Genomic DNA, 26,124 nt, shown 5'->3' with positions numbered 1-26,124 from the left:
CAGTTATAGGAGCGCGAGGCGTCGGCCTATTTGGGTCGCCATCCCCCCGGCGACGACGGCTTGGCTCCTGTGGCTCGGCGCGTGTACCGCGGTAGGGAAAATAATAAAAATATTATAATAATAATAATAATAATAGTAATATTATTGAGCTTAGGCACATGACAATGCACGGCTGCCATTAACGCGCGGCCGTAGTGCATCGTATTGTAATTCGGTGTAGGTACATCGGATAGCTGTAGGTATGTCGATTTTCACGGCCGACAATTTTCCACGTATGAGCCGCACACGTTCCCGCGTCTTTTCCAGAGCAATTTACAATACAATATAATCGTTTTGCTTAATTTAATAGTATTGCATGTATCTACCGACCTATCTGCTGCTTGTCTGTCGCGATGGCTCGCGAGAAGACCCGCCAGACCGCCGGCCCGCAGACGGTCGACCGGAATCGTTCACGGCCCGTCGTCTATCGACAGCTTAATCGCTTTTATACATAGTATGGTATCAACCGAATTAGCATATTACTATAACCCACAACACGTTAACGGGTTGCACGGCAACACTGTTGAGTTAACGCTGGATAGGCGACTAACTCGAAGAGACCACCACGTGCGAACTATAGTTTAAAAGTCTAACTATATTTAGCAGCATCTAACTAGCGTTGTGTATTATCTAGATAAAAATTTTATTTTTTACCTTATCTAGATCAATATTATATTGATCGTCTTTTCATTTTGACTAGATTATAACATCGAATGCCGCAGCGAAGAAAGTTTTAACTTGATTTTTGTTGCTTTTGAAGAGAGCAAAAATAAAATTACAATTTTGATTACTTACACTAATATAGTTTATATATTCTTACACGAGTTTTCTATACGTCCACATCTATTTTTTAAAATACATTTTACAAACGAAAGAACTATTTTTTATCAAATTCAAATTTATAAAAATCAAGTTACGACTTTCTACGCTGCAGTCGTCGATAGTATGTTATCAAGAAAATTACATAATCAAATAACAAGTAAAAACTGGGGATCTTTTTTTTATTGTAAATTAATATAATGTCACGACGAAAATACAGATAGTTTTTTTCATTTATGACTTTAAGATAATACTTTTTTAAAGAATTGACTTATTTAGAGGGGACAACTTCGATAACTATTTGCTACTAATGTAAACAAAAACAATATATATTATATATGAACAATAAACTTTATCTAACAATTACTGAAATAAACACTTTACTTTAATGACTTTCTATTTGTATTCACACTCCAATGGATAGATGTAACTTTGCAAAAATGTTTAAGAGAGATCAGACTAAAACTAGTAAGTATAGATTATAAACATTCAACTTGTTTTATTATAACAAACACTTGCTGTCAATAAAGTCACTTAATCAACACCATAAAAGAGTATATTTTATAAAGTTTGGAGAATTTAAAACTTGGATTAACCCTTGTTAAAAAAGTGTTGCACCCTTTTTTTTTTTTGTTTCAACAATTAATTTGGTAATAAATTATGAAACTTTAAACAATCTTACCGTAATACTAAATTATTACCAAATTATTTATCTATAAATGTGTGTATAAAAAGCTGAAAACGTGTTTTTCAAGTATCGGAAACAGTCTTTAGTATTAAAAAAAATGTTTTGGCGTGAAATAAGTTATTTGTGAATACTGTACAATGAATTTGGCTATAAGTCTGATTTCGTAGAAAAATTGTCTATACCCATTATATACTTATGTATATTTTTACTTAGGTATTACTTAATAGTAATCAATGACGTGTACTTAAATAAAGTTTGGTATTGCTCAAGTATTCCATTGAGCAAAATATCTAAACCCTAAAGTTGGATCGACTATGTATTTAGTAATTCCAATTAGAAATGTATTGTATCCCTATATTAACCATAATTTTAGTTGGACTAACTATGTATTTTTTTTCAGTGTAAGAAATAACCTAATTCCAGTAACTGCAATAAACAACAATTAATGTGTACATTACAAATTTAAATTATCATAGAGCTATTTAAATTTAAATTTTTACCTAGTCTATGAATGGTATTTAGAAACTATTTAGTTTTCCCATGTCTACGCAGATAGACATCATACAAATATGTAAGTAACCATTGACCGTTCAATGGCACATCGATAGTTGTCATTATTTTCATTTTTATGTTTATTTCCATGATAAGAATACGTCGTTTATTTTTTTACAATTAGAAAACATACCGAGGCCGCACTAACTAAAATACAATAAATATATTACATTTTCATTTACAATGAAGCGAGAAATCTCCTTGTAAATTACTACGATAGAGTTTGTTACATTACTAGTCAATTTAATAGGTGAAATATGCTTGTTTACTAGCTGAGTGGAGTGTTGCTTGTCACGTTTCTACAATTATTTTCTTAGACTATATCAACGACGGTTATAATACAATTATTATACTTTTAAAAGGTGTTAAATGTGAAGTATCAGTTTACACAGTACAAAACTGGTCAAAGAGTTATGATACATCAGAACATTTCGCCTAGTTCACCATCTATATCTTAAAGATATTACCGGAACTCGGTTTTTTTTTTACATAGTTTCTAAACCATTGTATTTTTATAACAATGTAATTTTAGAGGCGCTCAGTTTTGATATTACACCACTTAAAGTTATCTAGGCAAAATTGTATAAGTCAATTACTGCACCGAAAAAAATCCATAGTTAGTACAACTAAAATTATGGTTAATATAGGAACACAATACATTTCTAGTTGGAATAACTAAATAAATAGTTGGGTCAACTAAATGTTAGTTTATTTACTTTCATTTATTAACCATAATTTTATTTGAACCCACTAGATATTTTTTTTCGTGTGTTTATAAACATTATCTTGAGGTGGTTATTCGTCGATTTGAGTACAAATATCAAATACCAAATGAGATAATTTATATTGAAAATTTCCAAACTAAAAATATGTTTATAAAAAGTTAGGGGAAAGTTGGGGTTGCATTAGTTATTAAACATATTAAATACAATAAAAGTTGTTAAGAATCATTTCAACAAACCGTGGAGAGAGAGAAAACATGTATAATATTGAGGTTACGTTTAAAAAAAACGCGAAAACAATAATCCGTCACGTACCTCTAAGCATTAAAAAATAATATTAACGGAAGTTTTTTAACATTTCTTTAATTGCTGTTAGCCGGATGTCTAAACAAAATGATGATATTTAAAATACTATAGATACTCCCGTTTGCTAAATGACCTTTGGCGTTGGGAAATATTGCTGTTATAAAGTTTTAATTTATACTTAAATGGTCATCATTTAATTGTATTGATTTGATTTGAAACCAACTGGTGCGAAATTGTGTTCCACAAAAAAGAACAGACTATAATGATTGGACAATATTAGACTTGAGAATTGTTCTTAAAAATATACAATAATGGGGTTGATGTTTGTTTGAGGCTATAAGTGAATATATGTATAAACTGTTTGAATGATTCAATTATAAACTCCAAAGCATAGGCTCACCGGGATTCTGGGCAAATTCCGGTAGGCTCTTTATCGTAGGGCCTTAACTCGGTATAGTTTTTCAAAAATACTATATACAGTGTTTACTACTCAACACATAAATTTGAAATTATTTACAAAGAACCAACTAACTTTAATACCTGCTAAAAATAAAAATTTTAAAAATGTTTTCCAATTAAAAAAACTAGATAGTTAAAGACTAATATTAACAATAGCTACAGTAGTCTAAAAATTATTATTATTTAAAAAATTATTCGTGAAAATGTACGTTTATATTTATAATTACAGGATTTACACTTTTTACATTTATTTTAATAATGAATACATTTTCTGTGGTTCAACAAAAAAAATGTATTGTTATTTAAATTTTTTTTTTAAATTTATTTTAAAAAAATGTATTAATCGCGGCTTTGTTTTCTGTGGATTACATTAATTTTCCGTGCCTGTTATTAGTTTAATATTTTGGCGACTCCGACTAAATCATATTGTCCTCTTTTTAAAAAAAATGTACCCATCCAAAACGAACATAACACTTATGCTGGCACTTACATTCAAAGATGAAATAATATGTTAAAAATATATTGTTTTCCACATAGTGAAATCAATAGTGGCAACAACATTTTATAGTTGACAAATATAATTTCCATCTAAAATTTAGTTTAGTTAATTTAATGTCTAATGGGGTTGGTAAACTAAAAAATATCTGTTGTCATTATATTCAAAACATTTTTTAAAATGCCACCAATTTAGAAGTGTAGAAAAAATTATTTTTCTAAATGCATTTTTTAGTTTTTGTAAAAAATATTGTAATTATAACAGACCACGAGATTTAACAGCTGTCTTACTATCGTTAGTCGCGTGCCCTAAGTTTTCTGTTGAGGCCTAGGCGCTGTGCCTGGAAGAACCGGCAGTCTAATAAAGTAAATAATAATAATATTAATATTTAATAACATTGTTTACATATTCGAATATGCAGACGAATATTAGTCGGTCACGCCGCAGCGGTGTATTGTAATAATGATAATACACAGCTGCTACTATTATTGCTGAACTACACATAATGCTCGGCGAATCATTGCCGTTTAGTGACCCGGATGGATCGTGCTGTTCGACGGGCACTGTTGGTTATAATATGCACACCTGACTATTCGTTCTAAACAACCACTGTGCAACGCCTAATGGATCGTTTATCTCTCCAATGCGATTTTCGCAGTCCCGCCGAGCAACTATAAACGAAGAGCGCGGTCAAGTCCGAAATTGTTTTTTCTTTCAAAGTCGGACAAACCGAAAACGCGAAATCCGACCCGTCGAGCGGTCATGATCAGGCGTGATGATATTTGCTGCGACACAAAACACAATAGATTGCGTTTTATATTCGTGGGGAATGCGCTAAAAAAAAGATAGATACGTTTAACGACCGATTGATCCGGTATTTTTATTATTATTCTAAAATAAATTATTAGTATTATATTGTTATAAATATATATATATATATAGGCGACAATGTGCGTATGGGACCGTCGCGCGTCCGAAGTACAAAACGGTCGTCGAGCATTGTCGTTTTGACCGACAGACGATTATAAAATATGTATTATCGTGTATTTTTTACATTAAATAGTCATTTGTAAGCCAAACGATTGTCAATAGCCACCGCTGTAGTTATTGTTGTACGGGTCCTGCGGGTCCTGTGCGGATGTCGGCGATGTCGGCGAGTACGGTTCGTGGTGTACTTCGGCCGAATAACTGTGGCCGTGCGACACGTACGGCTTGGCTATCACTTCGTAGACGGTGCTGGAGCTTGCTTTGTGGTCACCGCCGTGTGTCAACCAGCCCGTACTGAGCAACGTCATGACTATCGCGCCGACGGCCAACATGAAAGCTTTGCCCGCCATGGCGATTAGCGCGAAAGTGCCTAGCGATAACAGAGTGCCGCCGGACATGAGGGTAGCGCCCATAATATCTCCGAAGAAACCGTCGTCGTCCTTACCTGCGAACACGGTAAAAGCAGATATTGATATGGAATGTCAAAGTATATTATTATAATATTTGTTTCGAGAGATCAAACCCCACGCCTTAACCGAAACGGTCATTATTCAACCCTTCGATGTCGCAGAAAAACACAGCAATAGGTGTACTATCGACAAATACGAATTTGACATTGCTTATTCGTTATACTGTTGGAAATTACCGGTGGAAATCTAATAATTAATTTTGTTAATAATTAGTGAAAACCTATGTTTTATGATCGTTCTATAGTTAATTATAAAAGTTCAAAAATAATCAAAATAATATAATATCAAGAAACATTTAAATATATTATAACAATAAGGCTAGTGGCTATTTTACAAATAAACATAAAGTCATTAAGAAAATTAATATTGATAGTGATAACTAATAAAATGTATAATTATCATATTTTATACTACAGAATAATATACTAAGCTCCAACCCCAAGTATCTTACTATCTTATCAACGTTTTATGTAACAATTATGAAGTTTATCATTCAAGTGGTTACTCGACTTTTGAGGGGTGAAAACCCACTACACAAAAAGAATGGGGTGGAAGGGGAGAAGAGTCTATAGGTAGGGAAGGAAACGACAGGACGGATGAAGCCATTGGCGTTGAACGACAATAACAACCCGTAACCAGCACACAACACAGCCCTGAAGATGGAAGATGAAAAGCTTCCGAAACGTTAGCAAAGACAATTTATAAATATAGGTGTAACTGTAATCCATGTAAGCATGTTAAACAATCCTTATACAAACTTCATTCAATTTAATACTTATTTTTCCAGATCCGGGTAAGGATTATTAGCCTGTGCAGTAGTATCTGGCGATCATGCCAGTTTATTCAGTCACGATGACTACTTCAGAATTGTTTAAATAAAAATGTATTCTGGACAATTATGTAAACAATACTCTGAGTTCACATAAAGTATTATATTTATCCTTATATTATTATTCTGCGAAACTTGGACACCCGATACAAATATTGGTAGCTTATAAAAATAATAATGTTGCCACAATATATACTTATTGTAAAATGTTTTAATATTCAGTAATGTTTGGAATATCTGGATTTATCAGATACTAATTTGACGGACAATTAAAATTTTCAAATTTGATATTTTTTTTTTAAATAAGTTAAATTATGAAATTATTATTTTAACTAATATCGTAAATGTAAGATAGGTAAAAAACTTTTGTAATGTTATTATAGTTATACAGTTCTACATTTATTCATTTGAATTATTTTAAAAATATTTATAATGTATTTTAATAGAAATAAAAGGGTTACCAATTACTATAATATTTAATTGCATACTTTAAAGTGCTCACTTTTTTTTTTGTTGTTATTAGTTTTTTTTTATAACTAATCATTTAATTGATAATTAATTGCAACATAATAGTCGATAAAACATTATACAGATTTAGTACACATCCATGGTAGATTCTGTATCCTTAATTTTTATCCTATAGCTATCATATTTTAGCAAAAAACAAACCTATTAAGATCGTTACCGTAAAAATAATAGTGGATTGCCTATGCGAAACGCCGTATTTAAAATATGTAATGCTTTCTCTCACATTAAAAATACATTTTTTGCTTGGTTAAATTATGTTTCATAATTTATAGAACCTAGAGAATAGTATCAGCCAAACATTAAACGTAATCGTATTTTCTGAAAAACGTATAATAGTTTTTATAAATAAAAAATGTCCATGGATGTCTACTAAATGTAGTGTCTAAACATAGTTAACCAAAAAATAAAATTTCTTTACCCTGAAATGGCGAAAGTTAACTACTTACTTCTTTAAGGAGACAGTGAGGAATGATGACCTTAAATTGCCAGTTGACTAAAATAAATGTAGCTATAGCTGTATTATATACTATAGCTTTCATAGAAAAATAATTTTATTACTTTTAGTTTTATGGTGTACTGCAATTAATTTTAAAAAACATAGTGGTCATCTGATATTAACTACAAGTTTAGTTATTCTGAGCTCACAATAACTCATACCTAATATTTTTTTTAGTTCTTTTAATAAATGCATTATGTCATTTTAGGGTATTTTAAGTGTAACGTGTATGTATTTTATTAAAATGATAGCTTTACCAAAATGATTAAACAGAGAGACATTACGTGCTATGTGTGTAATAATGGGATATCAAAATTGTGTGGTATGTGGCCCAAACAATTTTATTTGATTGAGAATAAATATTTAAAAACATCTATGAATAAAAATTGAGTGTTAGGTTAGTGGATTCTAAATAGTCTAAAAAAATAATGTTAATGCTGTCTTACAATAAAATATCCAAAACCAGAGTAGATAAACAACAGTTTAATTAATCCTAATTTTATAAGAGATTGTATCGTTAAAATATCTAATTGCTTATGTAGTAATAATCGGGACATACTGGATACGGACCAGCCTAAGCTTTATTTCTTGTTTTCCATATTTATTTACTATTAAAATATGAAAATTAATTTTTAATACCGGGCTTTTTTATTTTGTAGCTTTCCACTGGTTGTAGCTGTTTTATAGGTACGCTGTACATTAACTGTGCAGTGTTCTTAACAGGTTGAGTACTCTGAGCTTCTGAAGTTCCCGGGGAACTTAAACTTTCTGGAAGTGGCATACCGTCAAATTCATCTGAAACAATTTGGAAAGTAGAAAATGAACAATATTTAACTGAACTAAAAAACTAATATTATTATACTCATAAAAATTATACTAGTATTAGTTTAAATATAACGATTAATACTTTCTAATAATAACAGTCAAATACAAAACGATAAGTTTATTCACCTAAAGTTGGTAAAAATAAATTACAGTGAGCTAAATGACTTGTATACTAGGAACCAGCTTAATTACTGTGTTGTACGCTAGAAAGCGCTCAAGGTATAGTTTCAACTATTTAATATTTTTAAACTTGTCTTAAACCAATGACGTAAAACCAATACGTAGGCAACATAAGACGCTCGTGTGTATTTCAGTAAAAGGGTATACATTTTAGGGGCTTAGTATCCTGTACAATTTTTATAAAATAATAAGATACTAAATATTTACAGCTCGTGTATAAAATATACCTAATGAACAAAATATAAGTTAGCTAAAATATTTAATTTTACCAAATAAGTATATTAAGGGGAACGGAAAGAGTCAAATGTTATACAAATGAAGACTAAAACATTCTGAAGTGTCTACAGAACCGATTTCAAAACACATATTTTGTTATAAAGTTTGACATCTTCTCTATAAGGGCTAAAAGACCGATTTTTTTATTTCTGATTTTTTAATTTTATTATAAACGTTTATATTTTTACTTTTTATAGTTTTTTTCTAATAAATCTAATTTATTTTCTAATAGCTAAATAAAAAATCGGTCTTTTACCCCCATAGAGAAAATAATAAGCTTCTCATAAACAAAATAAAAATTGAAATCAACCCAATAGATACGCTGGAAAATGACTTCTACAAAAGCAATTTTTTATCAAACTTTCGTCAACTCAGAGAAAAATAACTTTGAAAGTTTTATAAATAGAAAAAAATGTGTTGTTGCACTAAATTAAAAAAATTCGGAAGATTTAAAAAAACGTGATTAAACTAATTAAAATGAATGATCGTGTAATTAAATATTTATATTTTTAAATAAATAATATTATGAAAATAGTTTGAAATGAACAAAGAATGTACTACTCTAATTCAATTTCCAAAAATTATGCATTCAATTATAAATTTATTAGGAATAATTTTCTAAAAACGTATGTTGATTTATCAACTTTTAACGCCTTAAAAATATCATAATTTAATGGATTATTTTTATTTAACGGGTTAAGTAAGAAAATTGATTACCTTCTAATAAGCCTTTTGGTTTAACCTTAGTGGAGTTTGTCACAGTCTTTCCGTTAATGTGATGAACGAGTACAGATGTTAAAATTAAAGCAGTTTCAACACAAACTATTTTGTTAGCCATAATTCAAAATTACATGACCACTGAGTAAAATCTCAACGAAGACTGAACAGAATATTTACATGTCTTTTATTAATAAATCGTAACAAATGCCTAGTCAGCTCGTGTGTGAACTATTAGGTTTTTTATTTTTGTTTTCGCAGACAATTGAATCAAATGTCGATTCCAGAACAATACCGAGACGTCTTCCCCTTAAAACAGTCATCTTCGATACCTAAGAAGTTGTGTACCCATTTGTTTTTTTTTTTATCTTCGTGTCTTGTTGACTGAATCGTACAAAAGATTTCAGAACCGATTTATGAGTTTTTATTTTTCTAATGTAAATGTGCATGTTTTTTTAGTTCATTCATAAGTCACAACATTTGGACAGTATTGTCATTCATTACCACCGTGTGCTCAATTATTGTTTCGAAACCTCTCAAAATACACGTACTTGGTAGTATGTATATGTGTTTTGTTTTTCAGTAAACAGTTTCCTTTTCATTCAGTATACACTTATTGTTTGTTTTATTTTAGTTGTATGAGCTTGGTGTTAAGCGATTATAAAACAATTTAAATAACTAAAAACAACCGAGTTGAAATGGAACAATACAAATATTACAAATGTATTGTATAATTGCAGATTAACGCAAGTTAAACAGGTTTTAAAAAAACTGTTTTATAAAAAAATTGTATAATCAAAAATTTAAAACAAGGTTTATTGTTTCACATAAATGATAATATTTTGTTCCCTTAATTATAAAAAAACTCTCTATTGTTTAATTTGGTTTTCATCACTTAAATTTATTCTCGTGCCGAGTTCATATTTTGTATGCTTTTATTTACCACAATTAGTAATTTTCTTAAATAATAGTTCTATGCGTACATCTACACCTATACATATGAGGATTATATTTTGTGAATTTCTTTTGTAAATGTTTGTTTTCTATTTTGCTTAAATGTCGATAAAAAAAAAATAATTGTATTATCTAATTTTATAAAATAGTAAGACAATGGTATATGTGATGTTGGACGATATTTGCCAAATAAGACTTATCGAGTATCGTACAACACAGGTACTCTAGTCGTTAATTATTACAATAGTCTTTTGACTGGTGTACAACACGGTTTACATAGTATATAAGTATAATAAACATAACCAAGTTCATCTGGATCCGATCCGGGCTATTTAAAGAAAATATTTTAATATTCCTGATTTCTATGTTGTTGTTGTTGTACTTTGCCACGGCCAACGGAGGCTGTGTGTTATTAATATAGACACACAATGTACAATGTACTGCAGTATAGGTGCCTGTAGAAATTACATACGGACCGGGCGTGGAACTACATTTCGTGGTGGGCGCGCACAGGTGCGATGGCCGCGCATCAGTGTCGGTAAAGTTTTTATACGGCCGCGGTTTATAGACGGTTGTAGAGAAGAAAGTGCGCCGGCATCGATGGAAAGTAGTCTGGAGGCCGCCGCGGATCATTTCCCCCCCCTGACAGAGCAACCGGTGGACGGGAGAGGAGCAGGAGAGATTGGTGACCATACACGGGCAACGCAGTCGTTGTTCTCATTGTGGGTCAACACAACCTTGGCCGTAGCATTCCGACGGTCGTATCCATTCACACACACGAGCGCATCAAGGACACGAATTCTGGTCAAACTTGTAATTACACGGACCAAGCCCTAAAAGTTCTTGATGGATTGTCTTAACCGATGTATTCAGCCTAATTTACAGTTTAGACGGTCCAAATAGTGTGGCCGTGTCTCGACTAAAATAATAATAATAATAACACAAACACCGCCTCATGTAATATATTATTACAATCGACGAGTACCTATAAAATAAAAACTTAAAAACCGCTCCGCGTGAGAGGATCGAAAAAACTATTAAAACAGTTAACACAAGTTCTGACATAATATTATTACAGACAACCCCTTTTAAAATACAAAAAGAAAACTACATAAATTCGATTTTGAAGTTACCAATCATATGAACGCATAAAAAACCGTTTTGTATATAATTTTTTTTTTTTTTTCATTTTTAATATCTTTATATGTACACAGAGTTTGTTCACTTATTTTTAATTCTAACGTTCCACACAAAATTTTATCGTTAATAACTACTTTGTAATGTAACGTTTATTTTGTTCGGTAACGTTACAATAATTATTGTAAATCACCAACAATAATAAATACACAAATACATGTATAGATAATAAATACAATAGTTATTGTTCTTTTTGAAAAATTTGTTCGATCAGTATAAATATTAAAATTGTTTTTTTATCGATAATAATAATTTATGGCCGTTCTCAACAGTTGAGCTTCAAAATAAAGTATAATTATTACATTTATAGGCTACAATTTACTTAAATGTTAACCCAGGCAAATAAGAACGATCATAGAAGAATGTAGTTAGTTTTAAACAAAAACAAATATTTTTATCTACAATATTATTAAATTGTTATTGGTAAAAAAATATATTTTATACAGGAATATAAATAGTAATATAGCCGTATTAGTATAGTAGTATAGCCTTATTCTTTCGTGTACTAGTTTAATTGATAAAAACTACCAAGTTCAACAATTTTACAAAATGCTTTAATTTTTTTGTTGGTGACCTATTTTTTTAAACTTAATCTAGTATTTCTGTATTCTCAAAAATATAACCACTGTATACAATCTATTTGTATATATTATATAATTAATATAGTGGTAATTGTAAGTCACAGGTTTTCCAATCAACAAATCGAATACGTTTGAAAATATGAAAGTCGGAGCTGGTATAGCGAAGAAACGGAATATTTTTTGTAAATACGACGGACCCGGATCTGTGTTTCACTCGACAAGGAGGAAAAGAAAGAGAAAGTTTTCCAGCTAGAAAAGTGAATTATAATTTTATTAAAGATACCACGCACAGTCCGTTTCCATTATAGAATACAAAATGTAACGTTACTGTGAAGTTGATGCTTGGTACATAAGCACATAAGTGTTTGTATTAAAACTAAATTACAATGCTGCACTGCATATACCTACGTAAGAGGTGATGAGTAATAATATTTAATTATTGAATAAAAAAAAAAAACATAAATGAGCGAAGATATATCTGAAGATTATTTTTTCTCATCAGGATAAAAATAATGATTACACATTAGTAAATGTTATATTATACGAGTGTCATAAAATGATACCACTCTATTACACTTTTTAACATTATAAAGAGATGTTTTTTTTTTTTAATGTTTTTTAATCCCTAACTTTTTGTCTAGAATAACATACTATAGAATAAGCGGTAAAAAATTGTTTATTTAATTTTGATTTAATGTACATCTGTCCTACTAATTGCTAACTAACTTTGTAAATATCTAACGCGTAACATATTTTTTTATTAAGTTTTTACACTCTTAACCCGATTGGTTAACCTATTAGAAGCGTGGTAAATATTTTTTTCTGTTTGACGTGAGGCTGAAAATGTATAGCGTTTTACAATGATGTGTTTTTTTATATGTTATGCGTAACAAAAACAAATTGCTTTGATGTTTTCTTGGGCATGTAAGAATATGACAAGTCAGTGATAGGAAAAAAATGCATTTTCTTTGATATCAATGTGAAATACATTTTCCATATTAACTATTTGTCTTTGTCTTTTTCTATTAAAATTAACAAACTCTAAATACTAATATATATTTATGTATTAGTTGCAAATAAATAAATAAATACTGGGCCTCAATGAGGAATCTCGTATAGAAAGAAATAATTATTTTTCATTGGAGAAATGTGTATGTTTGTAAATCTGCCTGTTGTACTTTTAAGGAAAAATAACTCGATTTTTTAAACAACTGTGAACACCTATCCGGTGCAACAAAAACATAATATTACTTTGAAAATACTTGAAAAAATTGTTGTCTATGGACTCAAAGTAAAATGTTACATTCAGACACCAAAATGTATTTGATTTTACCTCGAAAACAAATCAATACGATTCATTAACGGCGGTGTTTGTTGAACAGCTCGAATTGGCCGTGTGAAACGGTTTATGATTCACGCAGCTAATTCGAGTATGATTTTTTTGTAAATATGTTTTGCCAATATAATTTTTTTGTCAAGTTAGACGTTTAATTGAGAGAATTTTTTTTCTCGTTTGTGACTAATTTATACAGCATTATAGTAGTGTTATTACTGTTTTTTTTTTTAATTCTTTTGCGAACACTGGACCTTCTGATATAGCTCTTAAATGTGGATTTTCGTCGATACGAAAACAAAATCTTGAAATGCCCATCGAGTTTACACTGTATTAAGGAGATTCAAAGTTGGAGAGAAAGCGGATTAGAGTGGAATGTGTCCGGAGAAATTCTACGTGAGGCTGTTTACGTGTGTAACCATCCAACCACACGATATTAACGGAACTCGATGGTCACGTGACCCACATTATGCGTTCCCCACGTTCTCCGTAAAAAAACAGCCATACAGTATAAAATACCAGACCTAACAATGCCACTGATCACTGCTCTCCGACATATTGGAGTTCTCACGTTAAAATAGACAAATGTCTATTATTATTCGTAATAATAATATAGTATTTTATACTGTACGGTTCAAAATATCACTCGTAAAAAAACTCTATAACCATAAACGTAACAGTAAATAATATTAGCTATTCTTAATTGTTTCACTTTTTAATATGATATGTGTATCTACTACAACATACAACAACATGACAAATATTTCACTCAGCTTGTTGAGTTTTAATCACTGTATTAATAATGACCAATGGCATTATTAAACTATTGATTTATTAATGCTGACTCGTATGGATGCGATACTCTGTAACCATTGTAATAATATAGTAACCAGCAGTTATTACTTTTATCGTTATAAAAATACAATGTACCCCGGAATTTACAATTGTTTTTACTTGAAAACTTCAAAAAGTTTTAAAAAAAAATAGAATTGGTAAAAAAACTAAATCTCCATGTATAATAATATTTATGTAGCTATATTATGCATGCATAAAAAATATGACATTAGTTATTAAAGATCGCGAAACAGTAGTTGGCTAACAAAATACATTACAAATGAATACTACCTATAAATTAAATAACTACATAAACTGTCAATTTTTCATCATTATCGTATATTATAATGTCACAATTAAACTTCTTCTATTAATTTTTAGGCTTTGATTTAAGAAAATTAAATAAAAGCAAATTATAATTTTATTTATATAAATTCATACTACTTTCATACCATTATGCGTGGTATTAATTTTAAGTTATTATCATTATAAAAATATTAAATAAACATTTATTTGGGTTGCAACAAATATTAATTTTTATTTTAGACATGGCAGGAAAATGTCTTTAATTTTTTTAACAAATTGTTTGTAACGCTTATTTTTTAAAAGTTATCAATATTTCGAAAATATTGTTTAAAAAAAAAACATAAACAAAACCAGAAATTTCACAAAACGGTTTATTATTAAAACTGGACAATTTTTTTAAAATAATAGTTAATAGTTTTTATTATATCTTCTATTATAGCTGTAAGATAACATACAAATTATAGATTATTGGCCTATCAAACTAAATTTAAAAGAAATATTTGTTTATCCCACCCTCTAGCTAAATTATAAGTAGTGCTCGTTATTTTAAGTTATTGATGAATTCTTTATATTGATAAGACGATATAGTTCATTTTTAAAGTAACTAATAGTTTAACAGTAACAATATACAGATTTCAACATGAAACCAGATTTTATAAAAGTGAAATTATCAAAATATACTTTCTTTCATCCACTTAAATTACTTTTTCATGTCAATTTTATATAACAACCAATGAATTATAATTAATAATACCGTATAATTAACATTTTTACAATATAAAAAAACATTTTTTATTTTTAACAAACAGTAACTTAAGTTTACTATAAACAGGCATTTTGTTAAATCAGGTAATGTTCTCTGTCAAAAAAAATTAACCTTCAAACCAAATTGATGAAAATAATAGGATTTTAATAAATTATAGTATAATAAGATATATAAGATAATACATAATATTGTATAAGAATAATTATATTCCCCTTTTATGCGATTCTCAAGTAATAGAATATGTTTACAAGCACATTATATTATCTACATAAATAAAAATAAGGCGCGGCTTATAAATTGCATTTCTGACTAAATAATATTTTAACAGAATGCGGGCATTGAAAATATCTATTATACGATGTATGTTTTTTTGCAGTCACTTGATTTGAAGGCATAATTTTGCTTCCGTCAAATACATAAATATTACCATTACATAATATAATAATGTTTTATATATATATATATATATATATATATATATATATATATATATCTTAATAGAAATAATATCACAGTATAATTGCTATAATACGTATTGTTTAAAAATAATTCAATATATTTAAAAAAAACTATATTGTTTGAAATATATATAGTTCATCAAGTAATAATGCTATAAACATATTTTTTTAAAGTTGAAAAGTTAATAGAAAACAATTATTAGGATAAAGCGACACGATGACTAATCAAAAAATTAAAACACAACCCTTTTTTGCGTACAATATCTTATAAAAGGAGTAAAATAGAGGCAATTTTTTGCAAAACTTTAATTTATAACTCAAACTACAGTGTATACTTACAAACTTATTAATACAGTAATTAGGATTCTTTATTGAATGTAAGACTATCACAGTAATTCTATAGGATAACTAAGATTTACTTTTGTTCCCAATTCGACTACAATACAAACCAAAAAAACCTTGTCATTTGTACATTTTCATATGTTGTTGTCAAAACAACTTTTTTTTCGTTCAATTTATGTTGTACCCAATTATTTCTTGTACTACTATTTTGTTGCATAAAAAAAAACAGAATTACTAATATGATATAACAATAACTTTATACATTGTTTTGGTATCGAAACAAAACCATCTAATAGGAATTTTATGAAACTCTTGATTTTGTTTGATTTCATTAGTTTGTTTCAATAGAATATAACTACCTATAATTATTTTAAAGAAATCGTTCCGAAAAATATTTTTTTCGGACAACTCGATGTCTAAATTACTCTTAATTGAGCTACGTTCGTTTTAAGCACGTCTCAATCAAGTATCTATTAACAATGCTTATTATGGACTTATAGTATTTTGGCAAAAACATAATGTAATTAATTAAAATATAATACTTTTCGTATGAAATGTTTTTGTAACAAACGACATTATCATAATGTTTTATGTTATTAATTATTTTACGTAATTTAGAAAAATGTCAGTAAATATTTATCCAAAAATGAACTTCGTTGCACCTTTTCTCCGTTACATAAGTTTTACCCTGCAATTTGTAATTTGACTATTCGGGTGATTTTTTTTTCTCGAAGTCACTGTCAAATATATAACTAGACACCAAGAAAAGAAACTAGACCCTCCAATTTCATCTCCACTTTTACTGGTCATTAGAAGGTTTGCTTAATATTCTTTCTCACACTTTTTATTAATTCTAACATATGTGGAGAAAAATTATATTATTCTGGTTATTTTAATACTTAACGCCGTATCCTTTTAAACTTTTTTTTTTGCAATAAGTTTAAAATCACCAACATAGTGTCGTTAGTGCTTCGAAACTTTTTAAAATTAGATTCATTTTGAATTAATAGCAACATTTTAAACAATCCTAATTAGCATAACGTGTAAAATAATTTATTTTCAGAACATCTGTAAATGAAATGTGAAAATCGATAGAAAATTAATAAATATCTTTATTGAAGCTTTATTTACTTTCTTCAGCAAAAGAATACACACTAAGCTGTTGGCAGGGACTGTTTTAACTAACACGTGAGCCGCTACGCTTGGTTGCTGACTCACACTACCATCCACAATCGAACTCTCTTATTCTAAAATAGTTTTTTTTAGTATTTAGAGTATATTTTATGTTGAGATACCGATGAAAATTATCATCATTATTACTTCAATGTAATGTGCATTTCTTCTTCTTAATAGTTTGGTGGACCTTGAAATCCCATCGCTGCCACCACTACTATATTTTTATATTTCCATCACAGACATCAGACATTCAGTCCCTGTTATTTGCCTCCTCCATTTAAACATCCTCCAGAATCTTTCTAAATCATTCCATCTCGTTAAGGATCTTCCTAGGGATCTTTTACTGATAATTTTTTTTTGTATAAATTGTTTGATTGGTTTTTCACATGTCTTCTAGACATGGCTGTGCCATTCCATCATGTTACTTCTGCTAAACCAAAGGATACTTGGCTTCCCGTTTTCTATACTATAAACTGAACCAAATATTTTTCCAAACACTTTTCTTTCTATTTTACTAAGTTTAGTGTGGTCGTCCTTGAGGTGTAAAAAAAAATATAAATTAAATTTGTAATATTATACAGGAAATAATAGATAAAAATAATGTATTTTCTGAAGAAATATGGTATAAAAATACTATGACAATTATTATGAAATATCATCGTGGTTAATTAATTTAAATAATTAATTTAATTAATTCCTTTTATTTAAGTTCTGACATATAATGTTCTCGAAAAAGTTAAACAACAATCTTTATTCGGTTACAACACATTATACCCTATAAAATATAATATCTGTGTTATTCAAAATTTTAAATGAAATTCATGTCCATGTACTATTATGTTAAACTATAGTAATTATACCAAAGACTATAGTTTGTTAGCTTCGTAACTTTTACTTGCCATTTATATGTGCGTTGGTAAAACGTTTTGTACAATCCGAGTTATTATCATGACTTGCGTTGTGTCGAGAGAGAATAATATTAACGATTTTTATTTTATTTATTGATATTTCTCCAAGACGTTGAAACGGAATGACACGTTGGTTGGGAAAATACAAACGCTCTTTGAAAAATTGAAAGTAGACTATGGTTAGTTCGGTTCGGATATAATAATGTTGTATAAACATTCAAATGTTCCTAAAACGTAATTTGATTTAGTCCAGTGTGACCCGGACGTCGATCGAACGGGAACGCTCGTTCATATTGGCAATGTAGCAAAAAAAAAAAACAAAAATATTGTTGAATGAAATATTAAAATAGGTATAACAATATACGTTGCGTTAGTGACAATATTGAATGTCATGCGGCAGTATAGATGATGATAATAATAATAATGATAATGATAATTTTAGGTAGCACATAAAGCGACTTTCTGTTGTATTGTTCTACTATCTGTATAGGACGAGGAATCCGAAAAACGACTTCCAGCGGCGGTGGAGGTCGGTTCACTGAATTAACATTGTTACAATATTGTTATCGTCGTGCGTACACAGTGCGTTGCGGCAGCTAATGAGTCGAAAACTCTTTTTTGGATATGGAAAGCGTTTTTGGTCGTTTCCAATTTGAATTATTATTCCCTGAAACGTATTTCGTCCAAACGACTGCAACGGTGCATACAGTAGCTGGCAGCGTACTTCCACAGTCTGTACTGTGTCCGGTAGCGGGAGAACACCTTCCCGGGGTGCTTGTTCACCTCAATTAACCGCACTAATTTGTTTCTTAACGTTATTCACAACAAAACGGTCTCGAGAACAAGCGGAAAATGAAAAAAACCAGCTCAGACAACGCTGACAATATGTACCTATGCAAACAACAAAGGAACATAGGCTTTCCAAACAAAGAGTACATTATTATTATGTTATTTTTCACCGAGTCACATTTTGACTACCTCGAGTACCTACGCCGTCGTATGGGTGTTGTGCAGCCAAGTCGTCGAGTCACTCTTTCCACGTTAAAACGATAATAATCTGAATAACGATAATAATAAAAAAGATATTGAATAAAAAAAAATTAATATTATATTAGCTATATTGTACTTGACTGTGCACGACGAAATCGAAACGAATCGAAAGTGTTGAGCCAGCCGCGATTACATCCAAAAAGTCATGCAGTTATAATAATAGTACTTGGTAGATTAAGTGAAAATGTCTCACCTTGGAGATTTACAAGTACAGTAATTTACAGTAACCGATCGTAATAATAATATTATAACAATGCGACATTATCATAATACTTTGAGCGTTCTTCAATTATTATTAGAAATGTCGTTGTTAATAATTTTCATTTTCGCAAAATGAATAACGGTAAATTACAATTTTTTTTTTATACGCATAATTAATTTAGTCGGTTCAAACCGAAACTATCTATTATTTGAATGATAATAATTATGTAGTAAATTTTATTCAATAACCGTTCGTCGTGAATTTGTATTTCAAAATAAAAAAACTGTGCAGACACATCCCATTATGCATTTCTATAATGTATACCTTATTGTAATATCAAATATAAATTAATTTTCATTGTTAGAAAAAAGTCGGTACGGTGGAGTCCAGTGAAGACAGAGCGGTCACAGGTCTGTACTATGACTGAAAATCATATAGTGTGAATACAAACCGAAAAAAACGCGTCGATGCGGATCTTTTAAATGATAAATAATTATATTAAATATATAAAAACATCACTGTACAGACTAGACTAGACAAGACTAGAGTTCTTCTACTAATAAAGCATTTAAAAATATCAAAATAACAATAGTTTTCAATACAAATGATAAATGATAAAATGTTGATGGACTTATGTTAGTTTTTGCCATAACCAAAATAGGAAATTACTGAGTGTCTTTTTTTAAAGTAGAAATATGTTTAAATTGTTCTAGATTTTAGAGAGAAAGGAATAACTTTTCTACTTTTGGCCTTCTAGCCTAACCTTTGGTATACGATTTCTTATCTATAGACATACCACATAAAGAAATCGTTCCAGTGAGTTAAAGTGATCACACTCCAATGTAAAACCAATATCTCTTTCGTTCCGCATCAAACAAATAACAAAAACTTAATATGTTTAAATAGGTTCTAACACTTTTGCTATTGAACACCACTGATTTAAATGTTCCAATAAACTTATTGATAAAATAAAAATTACTATTTATAAGACATTAAGTTCAATCACGCACAGATGTTATAGAGATGCATTTTGTTATAATGAGATGTATTATACATGTCCATGCATACTTTATGCCTGGAGTAACTTCTGACTAAATACAGAAATAAAACAATTATTATACTTATAATCAGTTATAATAGTCAATCAGAATAATTAGTTATTATAACTACGGACATACACCTACATAATACTGATATATGTACATTCCTGTTGTATAGGAAGTAGTTTTTACTGTCCAGTTATTTCCTTCGTCGATTACAATATCCTAAGATTCTTTAGATTTCGAATCGCAGATCTGTATGAATAATAAAGGTTCATGAACTGAGCCACAGCTGTCAGCTTTGGTGTAAAACGTGACAATGGAAATTAACTGAACGATTGCTTCACGATGCAGATGAAACACCTCGTTCGTGACGTGCAACTGTCATGTGCAATATGCATAGGAGTAGATTAATTGATCAAATAACACAGTAATATGTAGAAAGTGACTTCAGACACAATAGTAATCAAAATCCGGTCGTCTTCCCTTTCTCTAATGTTTACCATAAGTAGCCATCGTTTGTTTTTAATTGTTTCAAAGCTTCGGAGAATAATAATATATATATATATATATCGACCTATTTTTATTAAAAACATGATGGAAAAAAAATTGTAATATATATTTAAAAGAGTATTGTATATTATGCTGTGCTACCGATATAAGTAACCACATCTAAGATCATAATATCGGTTCATATTATTGCCGCCAATAGTTGTTTAAGACATTATTTAACTATAGGTAAATTATATACGGTTATCTGACATGTTATAAAATATACATTTTTGCTATAGGTAAAGATTATAAGTAATTAGTTGAATACTTTAACATATACAAAAATATCTTAATTTCTTATCGCTATAAAAAACAATTATGTTTTGCATAATAGCGTTACGTTTTTTAATTAGATTTCATATATTATCTATTTTATCAATAGAAATTATTAGAAAGTGATATGCGTTGTAATCTATTGTCGGGTATGTATAATTTACATAACGAATGCGTCTGTTCTATAGATTTATTATTATGTATTGTCCGTGTAAGCAAATTTGATAATTCGGTGAATTATAAAAGAACGCCTATAAATTCGTCAAACCGTCTCCAGCTCATATAGTCAATGCAAAATTGCATAGCAAGACCACGAAACTATTGTCTTCTAGTTCAAATAATACAAATTAAACAATAAAAAAAAAACAATACACGCTTGTCATACTTACGAAAATTCACTTAAATGCGAATGAAAAAGAATTGTTTCGCATATTTAATTAAAAAAGAAATTATTTGTTTATTTAGTATTATTTCTCCTGTCCACTACAGACCAAATTAAATTATTTGTATTCCCTCTTAAAACTATTTTTTATGATGCGATTGGTGACAGTATATTGTCAATTGTACTAGGCCAATCACAGGAATATGAATTACTTCGTTTTTATGTACTTAGTTTATTAAAAATGTAGCTTTATATTGTATATTAAGGTTTTAACTTATACTGTAATTTAATAAAAATATAAGCTTTTAAGGTAGAAAATATTTTTGTTTGACAGACGTTGATTTACATAATTTTACCGTACCACGATATAATAAAAATATTATAAGAAGTGTAGTCGTTTTTAGTTTAAGTTTCCCTAATGGTTGCTATTTGAATACAATAGACAAACAATAATATTTGGTTGCTGCTTATGATTATGGTTATTTATAGTCTATGCCGCTGTCACCATAATAACATTTTAATTTCTCTAAACGTCTCGATGTTCGGCCTTTTGTTTTAAAAATAATATTGGAAACAATTCTATGTAAATACTGACTTCGTGCCTAGGTACAAGATAATTATTCTTTTGTGGGCCAGTAACATACTATATTAAAAACCGGTTGATAATCGTTTAAACACACCTCCGGACTACAATATCTTTTTATATTATATTATCATTGTACCTATACAGCTGCCGGAATGAACAAGACATAGCGTCATAGCTGTTCATCAATTATTGTTTTTTTTTAATGTTCCTCGTTAAACGTCCACCGCCTAGCAGTCACAACACCGTCGACCATTGCCGTATGGGCATAATAAAACCAACAGGGCTTGTGTAAAAAAAAAAAAAAATAATAATAATTTCACGAATTCCCTATTGATACCGAACGGTCGGAAGTTTCTCTTGACAAAAGACGTTTTCTTCTACAAAGTCAATTATCAAAAAATCCAAACAATGAATTCGTAACTCGTACATGACATACGGGACGTGTCGCTTTTGTGCGCAATCGACCACTCTCACCGGTTATTGTTTTTAGCACACCACGAAACAAACATACCTATAAGAGTAATTATATATATATATATATATATATATATATATATGATGTGGGTATAAATATTTATGTACTGCTGCTTCCGACGTGATTCGAAACACATTCGTGTATAACAAGTTCGATTTGTCAATAGTAATAATTTAATAATAATACATTTATTATTGTTATTATATATATATATATCAATATTATTGTTTATTTTCTTTTATCAATATATTTTAATAAAAAATATAATAATATGTAAATATTTACAATATTGGTTTTTTTTAAATCGATTGGCAATTTTTATTCGAACGTTCTTATTACAATAATAATAATAATAATAAATAAAACTAAAAATAATTTATAAAATTAACTCGTAGAGTTTACATGTAATAATCTAATTATTTTTGTGTTGGAAATCAATCGGCCACGATGGCCAAAAACGAGCCGATAACTTTTTGTCAGATGTCTTTAGTCCGTATGGTAATTTTAGTTACATAAAAAAGTCTTTTACGTTGTATAGTGGTAAACAACTAAACGCTAATATGGCAAAAAGTTACCCGGCCCTTGTAGAGCGAAAAACGTCAAGTCCTATCGCGATGATATAAGACCGCGTTTGGGGTTGACCTCCTATATTATTGTCTATATACTATCCGCTCTACTCTTACATAATATTATATCGTCGACAGGGATTACAATAATACGTCATAAAAATAACTTATAAATTAAAAGAAAAAAGTTTAAAAAAAAAAAATGGATTGAAATAAAAACCTAATTAAGGGGCAGGGTTGGAAATGGAATTGGCTATTTTTTTACTGTGTTGGCGGTCACCGGTCACGCGGTAGTCGGGGACACGACGGACGGTTGCATCTGTCCGTTGTAGGCCAACTGTTGGGCTTCCATGCTGCGTCTGTAGTAGCCTCCGGTGCTCGGGGAACCGGAAGACGGCCAGGAAGAAGCAGCGCTGGCGCCGCTCCAGCCCTCGGTGATCTTACCGATGCCTCCCGAAGATCCGGCGAATTTTTGCAGGGCCAATATTCCGGCAATGATCAGAGCCAACTTGCCGAACACCAGAGCCTTCAACGCGAAGAACCCGATGATTCCCAACAGCACGGGCAGGACGGCGAAGATTTTCACGGCCAACAGTCCCAAGATGGGCAACACCTTCTTCTTCAGCTTGCCGCGACCTAGAGGCGATAAAAAAAAAACGATCCGCTATAATATGACCACTAATGACAAATAATATTGTATAAACGAAAAACAATAAAAACGAGAGTCTATGTTTTCTTATTTTCCGCGATTTACTACTCTTAAAAATGTTTAGGTATTCTACTGAATTCGAAAATATAGTTTTAATGCACGTTTCTCACCTTCTTCGATGGCTCTGGACAGTTCTTCGGAGTTGGTCTGGGGGAACTGCAACTGGAGGGTCCTGGACTGGAGGAAACGGAGGGCCGAGTTGACGACCATGCCGGTCACCTTGGATGTCTTCTCGTCGGCGTCAGCAGGCAATTGACCGCGGAGCTCGTCCTCGGTGGGCAGAGCACGGGAATCGCGCTGAGACGCATCGTCGGCGGCGTTTTTGCTGAGCGTCACTCCAGGCAACACTTGCAAGTCTCCCATACGGGCGGCCCGTTCGAAGGCGGCGGCAGCCTTGACGGCCAGACAGGCGGTGGCGTCCGCGTCCTTTGCGCACTCCTCGGCCACGCGGGTCACCACGGCCCAGTTACCGTCGCCGGTGGATCGGCCTGCCCGGTCGCCTTCGATCTGGTTCTGCCGGCCAGACATGACGGCGGCGTGCATGCAATACGGTAAGACGGCCACGGCCAACACGACACTACACGAGAAACGCATGTTTGGTAGTTTTTAGTATATTTTTCTTTTACACAACGGAAACGAAACAAACACACAACCAACGACAAAACAACAAAGTAAAATGTAATTTTATAGTCGACGACGCACGGTGGATCCGAATGAATGATCGGTAACGCAATGGGGCGAAACGGAGACGGCGGTCCCTATATATCGCCCCGCAGCGGTCTTCGGCGGCGTGCGTCGTCGCGTCCCGGGCCCGCCCCACCACGACCTCACCGAGGCGGCCGAAGCCTCGCCCCGCCGCCGCCGGTAGAAAGTGAATAATATAATATAATAATATATTACCATTATTATTGTTTGTATATACGCGTGTGTATTTATTTATTATTCTACGCGGACGGTGACGCCTATCCCGGACCGGGTGGTCGAGCTGTGTGTCACTGCGTTATCTGTGTTGGGGTACGCACATCGCATTCCTCGGTCGCTGAGACTTGGCCGGATCGCGCGTCCACCGCCGGTTGTCGTTCGTCGTTCGTCAACGCAAGTTTCCTCACTTGTATTCGCTGTTCAATATTAACTTAGCCATAACGTCGGTTGTCAGAAGTTACCCAACTAAACCGTTTTTTTACTAAATATAGCTCTAATAAAAAATACACTATATTATAGTCATTGCTCTGTAAAAAGAATATTACCATAATATGATTTGTACGCGGCAAGTATGTTCTTGAATAATGTAATACATTATTACTTTGTGTTATTTTTCAAAGCCGCCAATGTCTGCTTGTAGTTTACTCGATTTCTTTGCCACAAGTGTTGTTCGCCTAAATCCAACAGGATCCCGAAATTAGTAATGGTAACAGTTTTTCGATTTTAAACCGCTATACAATGGCTTCATATTGCAACAACGGCATATTCCTAAAAATCGTTATATTAAATATGGGTGGGACTACTAAAATTGCAATGTTTTCAAAAAAAAAAATCTATTTAAGCCATATTAAAATCGTATTATTATTAATTTTACATTTTAATGTATCTAAAATAAATGCATTTGTTGAAAAAGTTCAAAGTCGAAAAGAAATAGGAAAATTTTAAAAATGTAAAAACTTATAACAATTTAAATTTTCAGTAATTTTCTTGTTTTGTATTGTTTTTAAACATTTTTTTTCTATATTTCTTTTTAAATGATTGTTTATTGATAACGAATTTTTTTAAGGTTTAAAAATAGTAGTAGGTATCTATCGTTTTTTGTAAACCTGGATTTTAAAAGTCCCGCCTCTGATTAAAATAATATTATTAAATAATATATATTTTTTTTTATTCGTGTCAGGCGCATAGTATAACAGTAATAATAGTATAACATAAATAAATAATATTAATAAACAATACATAATAAAAATAAATACCTAATAAAATAATATAATATTTAATATGATATGATAATATTGTTGAGTGTTTTAAGACGTTATTAGTGGATTTATATTGTTTCGGGC

The 26,124-nt window shown here is 30.7% G+C and overlaps 2 protein-coding genes across 2 annotated transcripts; both read right to left on the bottom strand.

Annotated features, from left to right (window-relative positions):
* Positions 1–5,141: 5,141 nt before the first annotated feature.
* LOC126843588 (uncharacterized) lies at positions 5,142–9,535 on the bottom strand. The gene is made up of 3 exons (XM_050581200.1): positions 9,390–9,535; positions 8,031–8,186; positions 5,142–5,513 (listed from the first exon to the last, which is right to left on the bottom strand). Exons 1-3 carry the CDS (start codon positions 9,508–9,510, stop codon positions 5,167–5,169), a joined length of 624 nt encoding a protein of 207 aa, XP_050437157.1. The 5' UTR covers positions 9,511–9,535; the 3' UTR covers positions 5,142–5,166.
* A 13,544-nt stretch (positions 9,536–23,079) lies between these two features.
* Positions 23,080–24,811, bottom strand: LOC126843581 (uncharacterized). The gene is made up of 2 exons (XM_050581191.1): positions 24,190–24,811; positions 23,080–24,006 (listed from the first exon to the last, which is right to left on the bottom strand). The coding sequence occupies exons 1-2, from the start codon at positions 24,671–24,673 to the stop codon at positions 23,654–23,656; spliced, it is 837 nt and encodes a 278-aa protein (XP_050437148.1). The 5' UTR covers positions 24,674–24,811; the 3' UTR covers positions 23,080–23,653.
* Positions 24,812–26,124: the final 1,313 nt, after the last annotated feature.

Source organism: Adelges cooleyi, unplaced genomic scaffold (assembly GCF_023614345.1).
Source record: "Adelges cooleyi isolate 19-005CV unplaced genomic scaffold, UGA_ACOO_1.1 ACOO_flye_CR_arks_rails_tigmint_CR_PRNA_574, whole genome shotgun sequence".
Classification (NCBI taxonomy): domain Eukaryota; kingdom Metazoa; phylum Arthropoda; class Insecta; order Hemiptera; family Adelgidae; genus Adelges; species Adelges cooleyi.
Note: the sequence above shows the minus strand (reverse complement) of the source record. Positions and strands in the feature narration are given on the sequence as shown.

Excerpts from the sequence above, each read along its gene's own strand:
- LOC126843588 (XM_050581200.1), bottom strand. The coding sequence starts at position 9,510 with ATGGCTAACAAAATAGTTTGTGTTGAAACTGCTTTAATTTTAACATCT. Across the intron at positions 8,187-9,389 it reads ACCAAAAGGCTTATTAGAAG|ATGAATTTGACGGTATGCCA; the intron begins GTAATCAATTTT and ends AAATTGTTTCAG. Across the intron at positions 5,514-8,030 it reads CTACAAAATAAAAAAGCCCG|GTAAGGACGACGACGGTTTC; the intron begins GTATTAAAAATT and ends CCGTGTTCGCAG.
- LOC126843581 (XM_050581191.1), bottom strand. The coding sequence starts at position 24,673 with ATGCGTTTCTCGTGTAGTGTCGTGTTGGCCGTGGCCGTCTTACCGTAT. Across the intron at positions 24,007-24,189 it reads GTCCAGAGCCATCGAAGAAG|GTCGCGGCAAGCTGAAGAAG; the intron begins GTGAGAAACGTG and ends TATCGCCTCTAG.